Source organism: Chenopodium album, chromosome 6, assembly GCF_948465745.1.
Source record: "Chenopodium album chromosome 6, dcCheAlbu1.1, whole genome shotgun sequence".
Classification (NCBI taxonomy): Eukaryota; Viridiplantae; Streptophyta; class Magnoliopsida; order Caryophyllales; family Amaranthaceae; genus Chenopodium; species Chenopodium album.
In genome coordinates, this window is record NC_137839.1 from 4,810,668 (window position 1) to 4,831,895 (window position 21,228).

Consider the following 21,228-nt stretch of genomic DNA (forward strand, 5'->3'; position numbering starts at 1 on the left):
TGAGATAAACTTGTTTTTCTATTTTATTTATCCTATAAAAAATAGTCAAATATTTAATTTTGACTAACAAAATTCTCACACTCTAAAACTCTCTTCCTCTCTTCTCATAAAATTCCCAAATGGCGGACGCCGGCGAACCTTCCTCTGCGACGGCGCCGGAGTTATACGGCGGAGAAGGCGAGAGAGGCGGCGGCGGAAAGCTTCGAAGAGAGAGAAAACCACCGGCGACGCCGTACGATCGACCACCTCGTACTGGCCGTTGGATTTCGAGGTTTGTGGACCCCGCTAAACGCCTCTTCTCTGGCCTCCCTTCTCTCTTCTCTCCGGCTCCTTCCTCCATTGAAACCGGTACTGAGTACTTTCTCTCTCTCCTCCATTAATTCATCTTCCTTGTTTGATATCCTAGGGTTTTTATTGAGGATTTCAATTTCTGTTTTCTAATGATAATTTTAGGTTAATTTGTTGGTGTTTATACCTAGGGTTTGTTGTTCGTGTTGCAAATTGTATCAATCATGTTGCTGTGTTTAGTTTTGATAGTTGTTCTTTGATTTTTGGCCTATTTTTCTTTTTTCATTTAGTTTTGAAGTAATTATGCAATCCATGAAAGGGTAGCTTTTAATTATCTATTTACGTGGATTTGCGTGTATGAGATTAATAGTGAGGTTGATTTATAATGCTAGTTGGATGATTGAGTTATTGCTGACTGAATTCCATAATTTAAGATTAAGCTGCTACTATAGTAATGCCGCCTTAGGCTATGTTACTCAGACTCTGGTACTCGTGTTGGACACCAGCCGCCTATAGGTTTATAGTTTGAACGCACTGGTTGTTACTTGTTACTGAACTTTTATTGTTGAGTAAGTATGATCCTAGTGGTTTGTAATTCATGTCCTATCGAACTCGTTGTGTGGTTTCGAATTTGCATATACCATGAACATGACTTGCTATTTGGTTGCAATTTGAGTTTTATTATTATTATTTTTTTTTTGAAATTTATACATGGGTAGGGTGACTACTTTTTGGAGGTGCTTTGAAGAAATGATCTTAGAAATTGCGTCATTTTTCATAGCTAAGTGAGATGTTATGTGCCATTCTTTGCTGTGTTGTAACATTAGTGGTGATGATTTATTGTGTGGGAACTGGGGTTTTCGAGTTGGTCAGTTCTTCATTGGTACATGTTGGTGGAGGAGTTAGTGACTGCTTATTCTAAGAGGCAGTGATTGTGTGTATGTACCTTTGAATGGATTGTTTTAATAAATGTTTTCCAGAGTAAGAGTGATGCTGGGTTAAGCAGTGCTTATAGTTGAGTATAGCCAAGAGAATGATTCTTTGATTTGACATGATACCCTATACCCAACCCTATTAGTTTTTATTAAATTCAGCATCGTATTGGTGGTGGTGTAGATGTGGTTGTTGTGCTTCTCGATAGGAAAGCAGTTGCCAAAATTGTAAAAGGCACGAAGTAGTGCAAGGAGGTTTTTGGTTTAACTATGGAATGAGTGGAATCAGGTGTAGGGTTAGGTATTAAACCCGTGGGTTTGGAATGAGTGGTAGCTACATATAACCCCATACCTTGATTAGAAGTTTGGTTCATAAAACAGAATTTGAAACTCATTATTCTATAAAATAATAATAAAATAATTTACACTTTACTTATCCTCCATCAGCCCTCCCTCTTCTTCTCTTCTCCACCTCCCTTCCTCCATGAAAACAATTGATGATTGTTTTATGCTGCTTCTCACTCAAGAATAAAAGGAAAAAAAAAAAAAAAAAAAAGAGACACGTCTTCAAATGACCATCAAGACTCACTTTTTCACCTTAAATTGTCGAGTGTGTTCGTCAAGCGTTTCAGTTTTGAGTCTTTAATAGCCAAAGTATATATTCTATAGTCTATTGGTGATTATTTAAGCATGAAAAATGAGTTATGATCTAAATCATATGCTACAGAACAACTTTTCATGGCTCAATAAGTTAGAATTTTGTTACTGAATATCCTTTTTTGTTTGCCTTCATGTCACAAAAGGCCATGATATAATTTCATTGTATTGAGAGGCCGAGAATCAACATGTAATCAAACAACTTGTGAGTTTATTTCTGGTCTGATGCCATTGGATTAAGAGGGTTTCAGATAATCAATTGTGAGAGTTTTAATCAAGGGATCTTCGTTAGTAAAGAATGGAGAAGAAATATAAGAACATGGATTTTTTTTAATCAATAGCTCACGATAAAGGTGAACTTTGGTACGTGGTGTTTCATATACTGTTAGTTTTGGTTGCATTCTTTATCAATGTGCTGGATTTATACCTTTCTCTTTACTCCCTTTCTCCCTCTCTCTCTCAAATATTTCTTTTCTATTACATGTATAAATCTCACTTTGTATGTTGATTTTTGTTTTAGACTTGTGCTCTCAAGTATTTTTACATCCCATTATTTTTCCTAATGATTTTTTTCCCCAACTGTAGCTGATGAGGTGCAAACAGAGGAAGAACAAGAAGTTGAAGATTCCAAAGAGAATTGTTTAGTGAATGTAAGACTTGTTTTTTTTGTAAATCTTATGCATTTGTTCTTATACATATATGGCTTTTGCTATCGAAAGTCACATGTGTCTGTGCCACATGGTTATGACTGATTGCACGTTATATCTTCTGAACTTTAATATAGAACTTAACTTTTTGGGATGGACTAATGTACTATGAACTTGTATATTATTCTTTGTGTGTGGCCGTGTGGGTGGGTGGAGAGAAGAGTAAGTTATTTGGCCTTTTGGAATTTGGACACCTGCTACAGTGATGTTTCACTTATTGCAAGTCATCATCCCCATGTTGGAAATGAAAGCGTGAAGCTTAGAAATTTTTGGTGCATGTTAGTCTGATTTGGCCAAACCTCTTACAAATGTTTACACAATTCACATCGAAATTGTAGTCATGTACTCATGTGGGATCTTTTTAGATTAATCTTAATGTGTATTGTCAAAATATGAAGATTATGAACCTTTTATAATAAATTAGTGATATGTTGAGCCTTGAAACGTGAAATTGTTTTGAGTTTTCTTACCTCCTTAATATGAGCTTAACTGTGTTTTGTCTCTGTTGTCTGCAAATATACATTCCAGCATGCTGTTCCCAAATCAATTGTTGGGGTTGGCCCCAGTGAAGTCAAAGGGAAATCAAAGCTTGATATTACTAATGAAGATGGACTAAATAAAAGTGGAGGCTGTTCAGGTGGTGGAGTTCCTGACATTGAGCAGATTATCAAAGGAAAGACATTCTCTAAGTAAGTTTTTTTTTTTTTTTTTTTTTTTTTTTTTTTTTTTTTTTTTTTTAAGGATTTGGAGGTACATAATGCTCTGCAGTGTTAATGTTCTCTTTATTCACAATGTTAATTGCTTGATTCTTGGTACATGTGGCTCATGTCTGAATAGTTATCTTTGTTCATGTCTGGATAGTATCTCTTTGTTCATGTCTGGATAGTGGTCTCTTAATCCGCAAGGTTCATGAGTTAACCATAATATATGAATACCTCTTGTTGCTCAGTGCTCCTTTTTGTAATGCAGTATTCTGCACCATTAACATCTGGTTGAAAATTGTTCCCGTTATTAATTGTATGTTAGTATCACGAATCTCTGTATTCTTGAATATTCTTTTTTTTCTTTGGAGAGGTATAGTTGCTGGGCTTGCTGCTAGGTTGAATTATACTCCTTGGCTCTTTGCAACATTTTATTTGTAGTGTCAGAGATTAGACCTATTTATTGGGGTTGAGAACATGATTGATGGGATAAGAAGAGAAATGGGAAAAGTTAGTATAAAATGGAATTCTCTCTTTTTTGTGAAGTTCGTTTTGGGGTGCAGGTAATAATAAATTACCTTAAACATGTAAGTTTCCCATGTGTCATCAATTTATTGTGAGATTGTCACGTACTATACTCTACCCTGTTATCAGTTGTCTATTCCTAATTGTTTTGTATTAACTTGCAGGGAGGACTTTGATCATTTGATGAAGATACTACATTCCAAAGTAGTTGATGCTGAGCAAGGTAGAAATACACCTGAGATTAGTGGACAAAATGAAGTTGAAAAGGCGGAAACTTCTAGTGGGAGGCTAAAATTACATTTGGACGACGACGAAGATATGAATAGATTTCAATTGGCAACTTCAACTTCTCTTTCACGGCCTTCTGTGAGTGAAACACATTGCTTCCCGATTCGTACAAGCATTAATTTTATGTACAATCTGCCTCCTATAAGGCTATACGTAGCTTTGATCTGATAATGAAACTGTTTATCTTTATATACATTATGCTCCACGCTAACCACAATGTGTCTGAAATCTTCATGAGGTTCTGAGTTTTTGACTAGTGCATAAGCTTTGAATATTAAAAAATTTAGTTACTTAGTATCAACAACATGACATATACAAGCATAAGACTGAATATGTTTTTTCCTTCTGATGTACATTGAATGCTATTAATTATTCCTTGAATCAATGCCGTGTTATGACTACTTTTCCTTACTTTATCTTCATGTGAGTAAATGTATACATGATCCACTGCTATCATTAGACACTTATCTCATGAAGGTATCTGGGTCGCTTTGTGGGATTTTCAATTTCTATTGTTAACATTTATTGTTGAGATTTATAATTAATCATTACCTATATCTTCCAAATTAAAACTGCTATACTATTTTCCATATGCATGACTGCATGAGGCATTCCTCTAAATTCACTGTAGTTATAGGATTTATTTGTTTATTATTTTTTTTACGAAAAAGTTGTTCTTGGGAAAATTTTATCCTTCTATTATTGGAATGCAATCTTTTGTATCCTATACTTGAAGCATGTTTGGATTGCAATTTGTACCCTTTTCTCTTTGGGGATGTCTTATGTTGTATTATTTTGCTTTATAATTTATCTTTGCTGACATGCCAGAATATGTTGGCATATTAGCTCACAGCTACAATGGGCAAATGATATCTTTGTCAAAAGGTCATCAAGTTGGCATCTTATTGACTTCAAAAGGTTTAGACTGCTGTCACTTTACAGTAGTTGAAAAACTAGTTTCTGTGTTTTTGGTTAATTTGGTATTTCTGTAACTTCTGCAGATGCAAGATGAAATTGGTGCTTCACCAGTTGATATAGCTCGAGCTTACATGGGCTCCAGAACTTCTGAAATGGGCTTTACGCCTACAAGTTTGGTGCCAAAATCTGAGAAATCTGGCTTCTCTAGTGATTTTTCAACAAAGCCAGCTATGCCCTCTCCTTTGCATAAATCACCAATATGCTGGCCTGGTGCCGTCACACAGAATCAGCTGAGTTATTCAACACCACAAACCCAGAATAACAGATCTGGCTTTCATAGTTTTCCTAGAACTCCTTATTCAAGGACTGTGTTTTCAAAGTCCAAGTCCAAGGTTTGTCTGGTCAATTTTCCCTACTATACATGATCTGTTGTGGTTGATAAAAATGTTAAAGTCTGTTTTCTTGCTGGATCAGCTGACTCCATTGCGTGGTGACAATGAGAGATTTCCAAGTGTTTCACCTGCACCCTTTCAACCAACTGCAACTCCTGTTTATGGGAAGGTAGCATCACTTTTTCATCATTTAGTTTTCAACATTGTCATACTATGCAATTTGTCTGCCTTTTAGATAACTAGGTAAAGATGCTGGTTTGAGATTTTGGAGGGCTGTACATCATAAAATATTGTCGCTAGGATTTTTTTTTGTAAAGATTTTTTATTATCTATTATTCATCCAACTTTGTGGAGCAATACAGATATGTTCAGTTGTGGTTGTATGTCAAACGGCCTCTGTGTTCTGTATTGCCGCATGGGCTACTGCTAGTCTAGACTCTCCAAGACTCATAAGTATTTTTTTTATTTGATCTTTAATACCTGTAGAAAAACTTGCAATTTTTTCTTAGCTTCATTTATAATTTTATATGGTTTTTATTTCTGAGTTGATTTCTTGGTGCAGTCTATGAACAATAAAACAGAAGATACATATGGATCTGGCGGTCCTGTTCGTAGGATGCGCAATAAGTTTACTTCAGCTACATCTTCAAGGGAATCTACATTGTTTAGAACTGCACAGAGAAGTCCTTTGGCAAGAGAATCCAATTTGGATTTTACACCTAAGAAAATATTTGAGCCAGGCAGTTCCAGTACCGCTATTTTCAATTCTGTAAATAGCAAGGCAAAAAGCCCTGAGGCTGGGGTTCACAGTGCTCATCCACACAGTAGTAGAGTTGCAAGGCATATATTAGAACAAATTGATAGACCAGTCACTATTAAACAAAATTCAGAGGAGTTGAAGTTAGCTACCTCGTGGAAGGACTCTTCTGCTGCTGCTTTGCCTACACCTGCTCAAAACATCAGTTCTTCAAGTACCCCTGGGGTAATGGTTGACAAAAAAAAGAATGCTCAGACAAATGGACTGAACAATGTTCTGCCGCAGGAAAGAACTAATTCCGTCACTGGTTCTGGAAAAGATATTTTTGGGTCTACAACATCTCTCGACAAAAGAAGTTCTACCATTGGTGCCAGTAGTAGTCTCAAAATTTTCGATTTTCAAAGGAGCGGAGAACAGGTACTTATTTTTCTTAAAAAATATTTGAAGTTTATTTGTTATTGTCTTCTCGTCCCCATGTTCAATACTGCAAAAATAATTTCTGCTCCCTCAGTGTGAGTTGTGTTTTGTAGATTGTAAATAAACTATAAACACTGTAAATAAACTAAATATGACTGAGGACCTGCTGTGTGACTCGTGTAGGTTTTTTTTTTTTTTTTTTTTTTTTTTTTCCTATTCTCGTGCACAAAATAGTCAGTTGAATGCTTTAGTTTCTATCTGCTAAGTCATCTTGCCAAGTCCCCTTTGTATTACGTGCACTGGTGACCCAGTAAAATTTGTTGTTAGTGATGAATTGTTTTGTGCCATCCCTCCCCCCCCCCCCCCCCCCCCCCCCCCCCCTTAAAAAATGAAAAAGAAAGTAAATGAAACATATGGGAGGGGAGACTATTTGCTGTGTGATGGTGCAATACAGGTTGGTGACTTACGTGCATGATCCGTATTATCTTATACTTCCTCCATTTTTTTTAGTGGACACCGTTTGACTTTTACACTATTCACACAACACGTTTTGACTCGCTTTTGTGGTTTATAGATACGATAAAGTATATTCATGTGGGATCTTATTTGAATCGTTTAAATATATTATATTTTATTAATATCCACTTTTTATAATTTTACAATGTTAATAAGAGGAAGTATGAATTTGTCTAATTTTTGGAGCTGTAGCAAATGAAGTTGTATCAAGTTTTTTACGAATAGAGTTGTTGGTATTGAAGCGAAAGTCAATTTTTTTGTTTCAGTCTTCCTGATATCCTAATTTCACCCGTTTGATCTTGCAGGGAATCAGTAATGATTTACCAAAGACATCTCTGCTTACGGATGCCTCAAATAAAGCTGCAGCCATCACAAACAGTTCAGCTAGACCTGAACCACAAAATGCGCATAGAAAGCCAATGTTAAAATCCATTGCTATTGAGAAGTCTAGTATGGGAACCTCATTTTCTTCTGGTTCTGGTTTCACCTTTCCTTTTAATACATCTTCTACCACATCTGCTGAACCAGAGCCTCCAACACCATCTATAATGCCATCTTTCTTGACGAGTTCGCCTCCACAGTCGAAGGTTTCTGCTAACTCTCCAAACAAGATAACTATTGCACCACCTGTTGTTTCCTTCTCATCTAAAACTAAGGCCTTCACCCCAAATGATGATGCTTCAGCTCCCAAGTTCAAATTTGGGTCAGGAAAGACTAGGTTATCCTTTGCAGTCGCTGGTGATGATGCTACCCCTACTCCTAATGATTCTGTTATCCCAAAGTTCAAATTTGGGTCAGGAAAAAGTAGGCTAAACTTTGGTTCAATAGGCTCCTCTGATGCTTTGTGCTGTTAGTACGTGACTCACTGGTTTCTTCTCTACATCTGTTGACTAAGCGCGATTTATCTCCCGTCTTTTGGTAGATTATTGATACGTCAATGTCCTATTCAAATTTTCTCTTTTTTTTTTTTCCTTCTATTTTTCTATTTCCAGTTTATTGGTCCCCGTTTTTATTAACAATGTGAGAATCAGTTGGACCAGATACATTACTGTTTAATGAAAGCTGAAGTTCAAAATTCTTGCTCCCACTCCTAGGCCCTTTCCTTTATGTGAGTCAGGAGTTGGAGGAAGAAGGATCTTGTATATACGATAACCGAGAACACGTCTTTTTATTAGAGGATTTAGAAGGAAGGATTTCTTCAACCTTTGGCTTTTGAAGAGGAAGTCCAAGTTTGTACTGTTTCCATTTCCGAATGGCCGTAAAAAATTTCCCTGTTTGTTCCCAGAATCCCTAAAATGCACCCATGTACTACCAGTATGCAATAATTATACTGCCTATACATGAATAAGGTACATCTAAGGCTATTTTGTCTTAATTGGATAATCCATTTTTCTCGTTTGGAGCTTTCTAAATGAACGATAAGAGTAAAAATAAGCCTATTGTGTATGGTACTAACGGGAGAATCATTTGTGAGATGTCTTATGATGATAAGTCATTCTTATTTAATACTTTTTCCGTTTCTTTTTATTTTACAAGATTATGATTTATGATCATGTCTTACTTCTTACCCTCGAAATTTTGTATACTTTTCTCTCTATCAAATCTCTTTTGTTGGGATTTATACTGGTCATGAACAGCAGCCACGTAACTCCTCTAAAAATCACACAGTTGCTGATTTTACTTTGAAGCATAATAAAAGAGGAACCTTTTTAAAGATAGAAATTCTTTTTCTCAAGAACCCTATCCTTGTGTTACCTTTTCAAAGGGCCCTATTTCATCCTTGCAAAACACATGACTGTTAAAAAAGAAGCATTTAATTTGGGCGAAGGCAAACTAGTGACATTGTGGGACTAAGTACGGATGATGTACCAAAGTTACCACCCTTACATCGATAGTATATAAAATTAAGAAATTTTTTAATGTATCATTATTAGGTTAGAATATTTACCATACATACTTACACATATATAGATCGGAACAAATCACGCTATAAGAAGTTGAGTAGATAAAAATTGATTTCTACGTGTGTAACATACATAAACATTTAAATCATAAGTATACAATTAAAATTAAAGGGTATAAGTTTCTTAATTTATGAAGCTTAGCTTGTATTAATAAAGTTATGAATGAATTAATGTGTACTACGTTAATACAAGTTGTTAAACTGAAAAATTTACAGATTGCCTTCTTAGAATATCAAGAAGATTTATCGAGTTGAAATGAGTTGCAATTAAACTTGGCCTTAAAATTTGCTTGAGTCCAGAACTAATTTGAATTTATCAGTTTTTTTTTTTTTTTTTTTTTTTTTTTTTTTTTTTTTTTTTTTTTGAGGAAATGAAGTATAGGTTTGTTCTAAACAACCTAGGTTGTAACTGTTTTGTGTGTAAAAAAGCAATGTATGAAGTATCTTATTTCTTTCAAAAAAAAAAAAATGAAGTATCTACCAAAAAAAGAAAAAGGTAACGCATATAGATTGTATTGGCATAATATCTTGTTTGGACAAAGTAAGAACTTACACACTAGCTAAACAATATCCATAAAAGTAAATGTGGGAACAAGAAACATACATGCACATTTTCCTTATGTGGCTATATGTTCATATAATCACAATGTATTTCTACAACCTTTGCTCTCTTATGGTTGCATCTAATAAACATATACATTAAAGTTCAAAAATAAAATGAAAATTATCTCCAAAAGAACAAAATATAAATTGAATTTTCTGTCTTATTATATGTATGTTACAAACCCTCGTCATGTCAGAAGTATTAATCAAAATCACCAAAGTCAATTTATAGCGTAGATATTATGATATGATTAAAATCGATTAAAAGAATGTGAGAAGTGTAGATATTATGATATGATTAAAATTGCCAGTGCTAATCACTAGTTATATTTCAACATTGATCGATTATAAGAAAGTCAGAAGCGTAGATATTATGATATTAGTAAAAAAAAAAAAAATATCCCTTATGGTGAACACTAAACACCAAGTGGATGTGCTGATAAAATAGGGGGCCAAATTGATGTGATATATAATGTCCACCCATTAACTTTATGGAATAGAGTAGAAATTGGCACCGGAGTAAGTGGGGGGTGGAGAGAGAGAAAACAGAGGAAGAGTCAGAAGTGACATGACATTATATGAATATGAATGAATGAATGAATGGTTACCCCAGACATTGATTTGATGTTTCAGATTCTCTGTCTCTTACCCCACTCCTTTCCTTCTTCTGCTCCCTCAGCCGTATTTTTGCTTCTTTTTTTCTTTAATTTATTAATGTATTGTTATTATTAATAATGTTGTAATGTGATGTATTAATACTGATAATATAGAGAGGTGTCAAAATCTGACCAAAAAATCGATTTGACTCGATAATGATTTTATTCGACTCATATCTGGAGATTAGGGGAAAACTGTAACATGTAACTTGAACCAAAACAGACTCGACATTACCAGATAAACGAATAGATATGATACTTTATTACCTGAACCCGAACTTGCAATCAACTTGATATTAATCGAAAATCGATATGACTCGACTTGATTATGATCCAAACTCAATTAGTACTCGACTTGTTTAGAGCCTGAAAGCGATTATAGTATGTCACAACTTATTACTGACCCGAATGGATAATGACTGACAACCAATTTGATCTGATCTGACAACTCTGGCCTGCTTGAGATGAAAATGTTGAGTACCTAAATAATTGCACACTTATAAGGAATGTTATTGAAATTAGGGTATGACTAGGAATACTTGGTGGACTTTTGATTCAATGAAGGTCATAAACATCCGTAAACCTAATCAACAATGTGATATTAAGAGCGTCAATTTTTCTTCATGAATTGAACAAAGGGATATAGTGTAACGACCTCATAACTCAACTCACATAGGCTACAATCAGCAAACAAGCATTGAAAATTAACCGTACCAGAGGTACTCCTAAAATTAACCCAATGCATTGAAAATCGAACAAGAAATAAACTTATTACAAAGTATAATATACATACTATCTCACTAATTAACTAATGACCAACATTACCAACTTAAAGGTATGTCAATAGCTTAATTTTCTGTAAATAGATATGTCCAATACTCTAATTATTATTGGAGTTGTTAATGAGTCGGATTTGATAACTAGTCAAACGTTATAAGAAATGATGTTGCATGGAATTCCGTACTAATTATAATGTCATCAAGTTCTTAAGTTCTCATCTTCTCGTTTTATTAAATTTTTTGTCAATATACAAATCATCAGAACTTAGAAGTGATTCATCACTATCATATGAATTTATACGAGTTAGCATGTGCAATTTTTTCAGACACTTGTCTTTAGTTCAATGTTCTTTTGCCTAACGATATGATATGGCAGATTTTAACAAATATCCAAAGTCCCCATTAACACATTTGAGCAACAATACACAAAATTTCGTTCATGAATTTATGATAAGATGGACCTATGTGTTACTTCGTATTAATTTACAACACTCCATATAATATGTGTGCATAATCCATATGACATCGATCCTTGATCCCATATCATGTAGAGTACAAGTTTTGCCACGTAATATGTGACTAATGACATGATATAAGGCCAATAAGGGTATATATATGAAAAATCGACACTTGAACACAATAATACAGGTAAGATAAGATAACACCTTTTATTATCTTTAATTTCGAAAAGAAAGTACTCATAACTTTAATTTAACTGACTAAGAGGAGGTACGACATACCACATGGCACTTTGAGAAGGGAATTGGAGGGAGAGTACCATGATTGGCGATCACTGGAGATAAAATCTTGGTTCATATAGCTAAACCCGTGATTGAAATTAAGGTTGCATTTGTGAATCAATGTGCATGAGTTTCTGGTGAGTTGGCAGCAAAATATATACATTATCTTATCTATACTAGATTACTAGACCTAGCTAGTAATATATAGTATGGTCAAGTCAATTTTAAGGGTTAGGACAGAAAACATATTTACACCTATTAGCCAAAGACTTTTTTGTAAGGTCTATATCCATATATATACTAGATCAACGAGAGTCCTGCAAATTATGTTTTATTTATCACTCTTACTGCTACACATACATACATAAATATACTACTTTAGTGGTCCTCAACTTTAGTGTGCATGATTTTATGCATTTCATATATAAATGCTTATGCATGCATTCATTTCTCTAGTGTCTTTGCTCTTTGCCTTTGTCCTTTTGTTTCACATCTACCAAGAATGACTTAAATTGTTTCAATTTTTTTTGGGTGTTTAGATAGCCATAAGAGCGGGGGTGAGAATTGATTCTAGAATCTCCTGGAATCGGGAGGGGATCTCTAATCGTTCTATTTTATTTGCTGCATAGCTAGGGGTATGTGTTATACGGGTTATAAATAAAAATAGAGGGTCGAGGGGAGGGGGGGGAATGTCTTGTGCATAAGGAGTTATGATGATCAAATGGCCTTATTAGAAACCGTTAGCAATTATTTCAACTAACGACTCATTACTAACGAACTATATCTTTTGTTGCAATACTTACAACCAACTATATAGCTACTAATTATTGTTCGATCTTTAAGTAATTCCAAAAATTAAACAAATAAACAGTTGGGGCCATGGATTTTGCTAGCACCCCATGACTCCGTCACTACATCTAGGGGAACATGGATATATAGTTTTCATGGTGGGATCGATAGAGAGCCTTTTTTTTTTGGAATAATCGAAACGAGTTATTGGGTGGTATCTATATCGACATAATCTCTTTTTGATCTATGTGGAATTTAAAGCCACATTCGCACACTGGTACTTTTGAACTAGTAAAGTGACAACTATATTTGATTAAAAACTCGTCTGGATAGAGGATTTACGTTTGGAATTGGGAATTTGAGACATGATAAGGGTGGTTGTGATAAATACTTCAAGGAGTTTTGTTTAATTGGTTTAGCTAACTTATTCATTGTATGTAAGAAGTGTAATATGAAAGTTGGATTGTTTGTTATATTAATGAAAGTTGGATTATTTGTTGTATTAATGAATTTCAGGTAGTTGGATTACAAATCTCATTGTATTAAAATACATACCAAAAGACAAAAATTAGTCCCACTAACATAGATGGTATGTTGTGCTCTACTTGAACTATGCATAAATCCAACTTAATTCCACGGTATAATAGAATTCAATACGGAACTTCAATTTTTCATGAAAAGTTGGTCAATAGAAAATACTTCAATTCTTAGAACTCTATTAACAATCATTTAATTAAGATCATACATACGCTAGTTTATAGAAAATGATGCAATTCAATTAGATACACCGTGTGTGTATATATGTATATATATAATAATATTAATTCTTATTTATAATATACTACGTATAAAAGAAGTTAGACGAGTTACCAGATAATATATACAAATACTTTTTTTCGGGTCCACAATTTTAAATTCTTGTAACTAGCTACATCTTAATATCACTGTACAAAATTCAAGCATAACATTAAGATTATGATATACACACACATATATAGTGCATAACATATGTTTAGGCCATTCCCATTTTGGCTTTAATTTTAAGGTATAAATGTTGAGGGATATTCTGTGATTGGTTAAGCTAGCAAAAGTGACGCTGAAAAAGAAATAGAAACTTTGACTCATAATTTAAGTGTTTAAGTGGAGCTCACAAATGCAATAATAATAAAGGGCAATTTTTTGGTGGAGTAGACAGAAAAAATTATGTACATACATAGCTAGCTAGTAAAAGAAATGTGGTCCATGAAATTCTTTTTATCATCAAAGGTATTGATTTTATGAGTTGTATTTTTATGCATGTTGGATTCAACTACATACTAGTCTTTTTCTCAGATATCTTCTAAGCCAAATAGACAACCTTTTAGATGAATTTTTTTTTGCTGAGTAATTATGATTTTTAGGTTTACATCATATGTATGTAGTTCGTATTAGATTGTACATGTTTAATTTTCATCGCGCTAAATAGGTATCGTATTTTTTAGCTTAGATATGTAAGAAAAAGTTAATAAATATTGGGGCATTTGGCAGTTGGTCTTAGTTCTTGGTCTTAATTAGTTCGTTGAAGGATTGAAAATCCTTGATTCTCACTATAAGAATTATTGAAGGTCATTTAATTTGAGGGATAATAAGGAGGATTTTTAACATTCTATATTCATATATGTAGTTACTATAAAGTCTAAAGTAAGGGTCTAATAGATAATCCTTAATGTATTAAACTGATTAAGGTATTTCGACTTTTAAATTACATGAAATTGTATTTTCCAATAATCATTTCAAAGGCATATATATATATATATATATATATATATATATATATATATATATATATATATATATATATATATATATATATATATATATATGTATTACAACCTTCAAATGAATTTTTATGTACTAAGTATCTTGTACATAACTTAAGGATAGAAATTATTGTAGCTTGATCATGCATAGGCAGTTTTAAGTTTGGTGTCATCTATGATATGGTTAAAATCTTTACTATAATCGTTTCGAAATTCAAAATTGAATCTACATGTTAAGGGTATGTAGTAAATATCGAGTTTGATATCACATATCATAATGTCAGGCTTTAAAAGCTATTTAAACAAGTTCGGTCATCATATTTTAATTCTTTAAAGGTGTCTAAGATTAGGAACGTGAATCTGAATCAATCTTTTTATATTATTACAACTATACTTATTAGCAACGCATTAACTAACATGTAGTGAAAAATCAAATAACTAATTAGGATGTTGATATATTAATTATAAGTAAATATGATACGGAGTATATTAAGGGCCTGTTCTCTTACGTTGAAATTCAGTTCAGCTCAGTTCAGTTCAGTTCAGTTTCGTTCATTTCAGCTCCTAATTTCCTTCTCTTATAAAATATTCATTTCAGTTCAGTTTAGTTCAGTTCAGCTCAATTCAGTTCAGTTCATTTCAGTTCAGTTCAGCTCAATTCAATTCAGTTCAGTTCAGTTCAGCTGAGTTCAGTCAATGAGAACAGGCCCTAATTTGTTTCATTTTAGATTTCATTCGTTTCATTTCATTTTAGATGTTACAAACATAATCTTTTATGGGATTTTTTTAGGTATGGATGACAAGTTTCCTTTTTTTTTTCATAATTGTTGCAATTTACAGTTCCAATTATATTCTTAATCACGTTATCAAATTAAGAACCTAATTATAATACTTTGTGTTTATTTTAATTGTGCCATCTAAAAAGAAATGAAGAAAATATATACTAAGGCCCTATTTGATTCACCTTAATTTTGCTGAACTGAAATTATTTTTATTGAACTGAACTTATTTTTACTGAACTGAACTTAATTTTACTGAACTGAAATTATTTTTAGGAAAATTTCACATTTGCTACCAGGGAAAGCACCTGTGTTTACATTTGCTACCCCTTTAATATTTTATTTTAAATTGCTACCACCTAAATCAGAGTTTTATAAAAATCACTACCACTTGACAGACACCGTTACTATTCCCGTTACCACCACCCAACCACCGTCCAGCCACCACTCCTTCCCACCCACCACTTCTTCTCACTCACCAGCTGTCAATCCACCGCCGCTGTTCAACATCAAACCACCGCAACCACCACTCACCGTCCAGCCACTCCTCCGTGACTCCCTGCCCGTCATTCCGACCAAACCAACCACCATCGAACCCCTTTCTTGCTGCCGATCGACCAGCCACCACAACGAACCCCCCATCCCTTTCCCCGTTCTCGCAGCCCCGACCCGCGACTCCAACCACCCACCCCGTCGGCGCCGACGTCGCGTTTCCAGCCCCCTCTCCTCCCTCGAAAACCTCCTCGATCCCAGCCCCTTTCCCCTCGAAAATCCCCTCGTTCCCAGCCCCTCTCCCCTCGAAAACCCCATCCCAACCCCTCCTCGTCCCCCGTTCCCTTTTCTGGCCGCGACGAAGGAATTCCCTGCCACCCAAAACCACCCTAAGCGAAACCCTAAAACTCGTTTAGGGTGGTTTTGGGCAGGGAAATAAGGGTTAGGGTTGTCGGTTTTGGGTGGGGAAGGGGAAGGGTCCGATTCCGACGCCGGTCGCCGCATCTTTGGGCGCTGGCCGCCGGCAGGGGGAGTGGGGAGGGTGGCTGACGGGGAGGGCTAGGGTTTTTTGGGTGGTTGGTTTTTATTTTTTGTTTTTTATTTTTAATTTTTTAATTTATTTTTTTATTTTTTTTAATAAACTTAACGGAAATCCTAACGGATTCCGTTAAGTGGTAGTGATTTTAACAGTAGGTGTGTTTGTGTGGTAGTAATATAAAATAAAAAATTAAAGGGGTAGCAAATGTGAACACGGGTGCTTTCCCTGGTAGCAAATGTGAAATTTTCCTTATTTTTACTGAACTGAAATTATTTTTACTGATTTTATATTATAATTCTTCTTTAAGAAAACCGAATTTTACTGAACTGGACTTATTTTTACTGAACTGAAATAATTTTTACTGAACTGAAATTAATTTTACTGAACTGAACTTATTTTTACTTAATATTATTTTTACTTAATATTATTTTTTTAAGGTGAAGAGAACAGGGCCTAAGTATGTAACATGAATACATGATACATCCAATTAATTATACATTTATACAAGTACTTTCTTTTTTCTTAAGATTTTTTGTGTCACCGACCTCTATTTTTCTGATCATGCATTGATAACAAAAACATATATGATCCCACAACCAACTTCTTGCATTCTACGGAGTAGTAATCTTGTATACATAGAAGACAATACCGTGGTCCTCCCATAGCTTGGAGGTTATGCTTGGAAACCAAATTGAAGCTTTAGCTCGATGAAGGAGACTCATCAATCGCTTAATAGATATTTTACGACGACATCAATTTCAAATATTCGTATATTTTGTGTAATTTTAACGAAAAGTCAAAGTGCATAGAAACAATCAATTAGCAACAGAAGGAGTATAGCAACACACCGGTTACTTACATAAGGAGAGCTTTAATTTGCATTACAATAATATTACGTTCTTAGCGTATTAATCATGTGATTAAACACATGATATAGAAATAATTAACCCACACAAAATATCTTGAAAGTAGTAAAAAAAACAGTTTACTCTTCTTAATGAACATAGTTTAGTTTTCATGTACTTTTATGTGAACACAAGATGTATCACTCTTGAGTACTTTGGACGATCAATCAATTGTTTAGTAAAGCAGTCCTTGGCATGAGATGCTTTTGCGAGCCCTAAAATCGCGATCAACCACAAGAGTTTTAGTGATTGAAGGATTTCACTGAATTATAAGAAACTTAATCAAATTAATTATAAATGCCACAAACATTCAACAAAAGAAGAGTAATACAAGTATTAAATGAAGAGCAAATTAAAAGAAAAATAATCATGAAACTTAAACTAAACAATTGACAATAAATTGTCCATGTTTTTGTTGTTATTTTTCAGCTTAACTAAACATTTTTTGACAATAAATGAATGACATGCTCCTAGAACAATTTTCTATTACATAATTTAAGTTTCTTTATAAATTTTCTAATTTTAATTTTTATTCTTTTTATGTTCAAAATCATCTCCCATTCTTCCTTTACCAATATTGCATTTTACATTCTCTAAGATAAATTATACTCCATATTAAAGAATATTAGGGATTCTATGTTGTACTACGCGTGATTTATATTATTAAAATTGTTTCAATTAAAATTAAAATACTACTCCGTATTTGATTATGGTGTTGCTTAAAATTAGTACGCATATAATGTTCTTAATTTAATGAAAAATGCAGGACTAATAAGTAAATAGCTGTGAAAAATTACCTCATCTAGCTTAGGTTGATTGTTGGTCTCCAGCATCAGCCCAAAATGAATGTGAGGGAAATGTGCCCACTACAATTAACAAAATAAAATTAAGTTATAATTATTCAAAGTATATTTCTCACACTTTATATATACATTCTTGATCGAAGTTTAACCTATAAAAATATCGTTTTATTTTAATTATTGTATATGTTATGAGATCGAGATATTAATATTCAAAGTTGGACCGACACTGAAAAATGGTGCACGTAAATTGACAATATTGGTGGACTCACATTTTTGGCAGCAGTACTGAATGCTTCCCTATGACTAATATCAGGATTATTAGCCTTGATCCTCTGAATTTCTTCTCTGCATAAATTTCACAAATAACAAATTCATTAATTTAAGAGTACTAGTACTAAATTAAATGCATTGTACTGTATTTATCATATACAAGTACATATATTGATATATTAGCTTTGATCTTAAGTGTACGATTAATTACTTTATGAACTGGTTGTAGGCAGATGGTACGCGTTGCCTCTTCTCAGGTGCTAAATACATGAACAAAAACGTTGTAATCAAATTAGTTAATGATTTGAATCATTAAACATAAGATTGTAAAAACTAATTAGATACCTAGAAAAGAAACTAATAGTTGTATTAATGTTGAATTAAATGGAAGAAAATTAATCTTACGGCGATTAATAATCCTTTCCTCAGCAGAATTATTGTTAATAGGAGGCGAAATTCGCATAGTTGTTGCTGCTTTGCTAGTGTAGTTGCACTTGGAGGATGAACCCAAATTGTCAATCCTATATTCACCCATATTGCCATTGTTTGGTGCCTAAAACATAAATGAATGATGTTTAATGAAAGAAATTAATTGAATGTTATGATAAATTTTACAAAAAAAAACATTAATAACATGATAGACTAATCATCAATGTTTAACATATGCTTAACATATGATGACTAGTATATGTTTAATATAAGATGTTAATTGATAATCCATGTCGGCGTAGTAGAGAGTTTAGGAATCGACAAGTGTAAATGCTCTTTGTATAATCAAATTAATAAAAAATTATCCGCAACAATTTCCTTATATAAAAAAACAAAATAGGGCTCAACCCGCTCAAGTAATTATCGAGCATACTAGTCATCATCGTTACAGAATATATGATGTGTTATCTTGACGTTTGAGACGAGGAGAAACACAAATTAAACGAGGTAACTCAAAGAAGGAAAATTATTACAATAGATCAAGGAGAAAATTATAGAGAGATCTCCTATAAATTAACATTTATGTTATTATTATTATTATTATTATTATTATTATTATTATTATTATTATTATTATTATTATTATTATTGTAATTTAATTGTAGCATACTAGACTTTTTATAAGACATAGAGCTAGACTAGCTTAGGTAAATAAGGAGTACTATTAATTAATAAAAATAGACCTATATATGTGTAGAGTGTGCTAAGCCTACAATTGAAGAAAAAAACACCTGCAGGATCTAACAAATTTTACCAATCAAATCAACAAAAAGGTCTTACCTATAAAAACAAATCCCAAGAGACCTAGACTTTCCCAAATTAAATTATTTATCTATTATAATTTTTAATAAAATTATCTAATAATCCACCCACTTCCCAAAAATATACATATAGAATAATTTTATAATTAAAATAATAATAATAATAATAATAAAATAAAATTAAGACAAGTTTGAGAAATGTGTTACTCAACGTTAATTTGAAAACCCTAGGTGTATAAGTAGATTAATAACAAAATTATGTTTAGACAATGGTTATATGATGAAAAAAATTATAAAGAGACCGATGAACTTTTAGAGACAGAGTGAGTATATGTAATACCTGATGAAAGTTTTGTTGTTGGTGTTGCTGCCAGGATGCGGAGAGCGAATGGAAGGCGGCGGCCATGTTAACTGACCATAGATTAGTGCAGTGCCCGCAACGGACGGTTACTATATCGAACAAGTTGTTGCATGGAACACTCACCTGTTTAATGTACACACATGATCCATCAACATTAAAAAAAAAAAATAATAATAATAATAATAAAAAATAATAATAAAACTCAACTAAATATAATTCATTATTATGAAAAATAAATTGAACTCCTTAAAAAAACACTAATGACAACACGATAATTAAAAATTGAGTTTACAGTTGTTGCGATGTATACAGTCTTATCCTATCTATCCCTTAAAGATTAAACCGGGTTTTTTAGGGCACGTTTAAAAATAGAAAGAACATGTTTGTAATTTGCAAATATTTTGGTGATTAGGGTAGAAGAAAAGAGCTCTGAATAAAGAGTGACTTTTCTTTGACTGTAAAAGAAGAAGAAATCAAAAGAAGGGAGAACCAAAATGGTCTCATAAACGATTGAGACTTGACTATATTTATACCGTACAACAATTTTAAATTAAAAATTAAAGATTTTAATCTTTCAAAAACTCAAATCTAATTCAAATATAATATTTTTTTTTTTTAAAAAAAAGGACTATATAAAAAGAAATTTAATTAGTGAAAATATAGCTAGAAATTGATGAAGAGATTATAGTAATAACAACCGCAAGAACAATATTGCAATAATTGCAAGGTATGTAGCAAAGTTGCTCAGATGAAGGAGGAGCAACAGCAGCTTGATCCACACAGCTTGTTGATGACATCTCTCTCTCTTTTTTTTCGTCGATTCGAAACGAAACGAACCCTGATGGTATAAATAGAAGGATATCGAATAATCGAACGAGAAAATGCCCAACTTGCGAAGGAGAAAAACTTGCTAAAGAATAATGAGTGAAGAAGCAAACTAACTAGCTAGGTTATTCTCTTTTTTTTTTTTTTTTTTTTTTGGTTTGTAAGAAGAAGAAGAAGAAGAAACTTAGCTTGGTGATAACTCCAACAGTAAAATTGTTCTGCCCTTATATAATTGTATTTATAACAGAAATTCTCTGAATAAAAGGAGAAATATAGCCCGGAAGATGAGGAAGAGAGAGAAATATTGATAGGAAAAGACTAGGTAGGGGAAGGGAAGGGCTAATAATGTTAAATGAACTTCAATTATTTATGTCTATAAAGATGGGAAGAAAATAAAATTATTTAAAAAAAAAAAAAAAAAGTTGGGTGATTTTTTTTTTTTTAAATGAAAATCAAAGTTATAAAAAAAAAAGAAGTGGTGTTGAAGGCTACAAACAAGAAAATGGTGGGGTTGAGAAAGGAAATTCTTTCGAGATTTGGATATTTAGGCTGGTTCAGACCGGACGGTTTAGAGAAAA

General features: G+C 33.1%; 2 protein-coding genes across 3 annotated transcripts; one reads left to right on the forward strand and one right to left on the reverse strand.

Annotated features, from left to right (window-relative positions):
• Nucleotides 1-40: 40 nt before the first annotated feature.
• On the forward strand, nt 41-8,310 carry LOC145635663 (nuclear pore complex protein NUP1-like). Its single transcript, XM_081686986.1, has 8 exons — nt 41-348; nt 2,463-2,527; nt 3,113-3,273; nt 3,975-4,176; nt 5,100-5,408; nt 5,491-5,577; nt 5,971-6,582; nt 7,404-8,310. The coding sequence occupies exons 1-8, from the start codon at nt 120-122 to the stop codon at nt 7,950-7,952; spliced, it is 2,214 nt and encodes a 737-aa protein (XP_081543112.1). The 5' UTR covers nt 41-119; the 3' UTR covers nt 7,953-8,310.
• An 8,717-nt stretch (nt 8,311-17,027) lies between these two features.
• On the reverse strand, nt 17,028-21,017 carry LOC145635664 (axial regulator YABBY 5-like). Of its 2 annotated transcripts, none has more exons than XM_081686988.1 (7): nt 20,524-21,017; nt 19,805-19,948; nt 18,620-18,767; nt 18,426-18,474; nt 18,214-18,289; nt 17,939-18,007; nt 17,028-17,403 (listed from the first exon to the last, which is right to left on the reverse strand). In XM_081686988.1, the coding sequence occupies exons 1-7, from the start codon at nt 20,620-20,622 to the stop codon at nt 17,401-17,403; spliced, it is 588 nt and encodes a 195-aa protein (XP_081543114.1). In that variant the 5' UTR covers nt 20,623-21,017; the 3' UTR covers nt 17,028-17,400. The 2 variants fall into 2 exon arrangements, with proteins under 2 accessions (XP_081543114.1, XP_081543113.1); XM_081686987.1 differs by having other exon boundaries at nt 17,028-17,356; nt 20,524-21,013.
• Between the last annotated feature and the right edge of the window lie 211 nt (nt 21,018-21,228).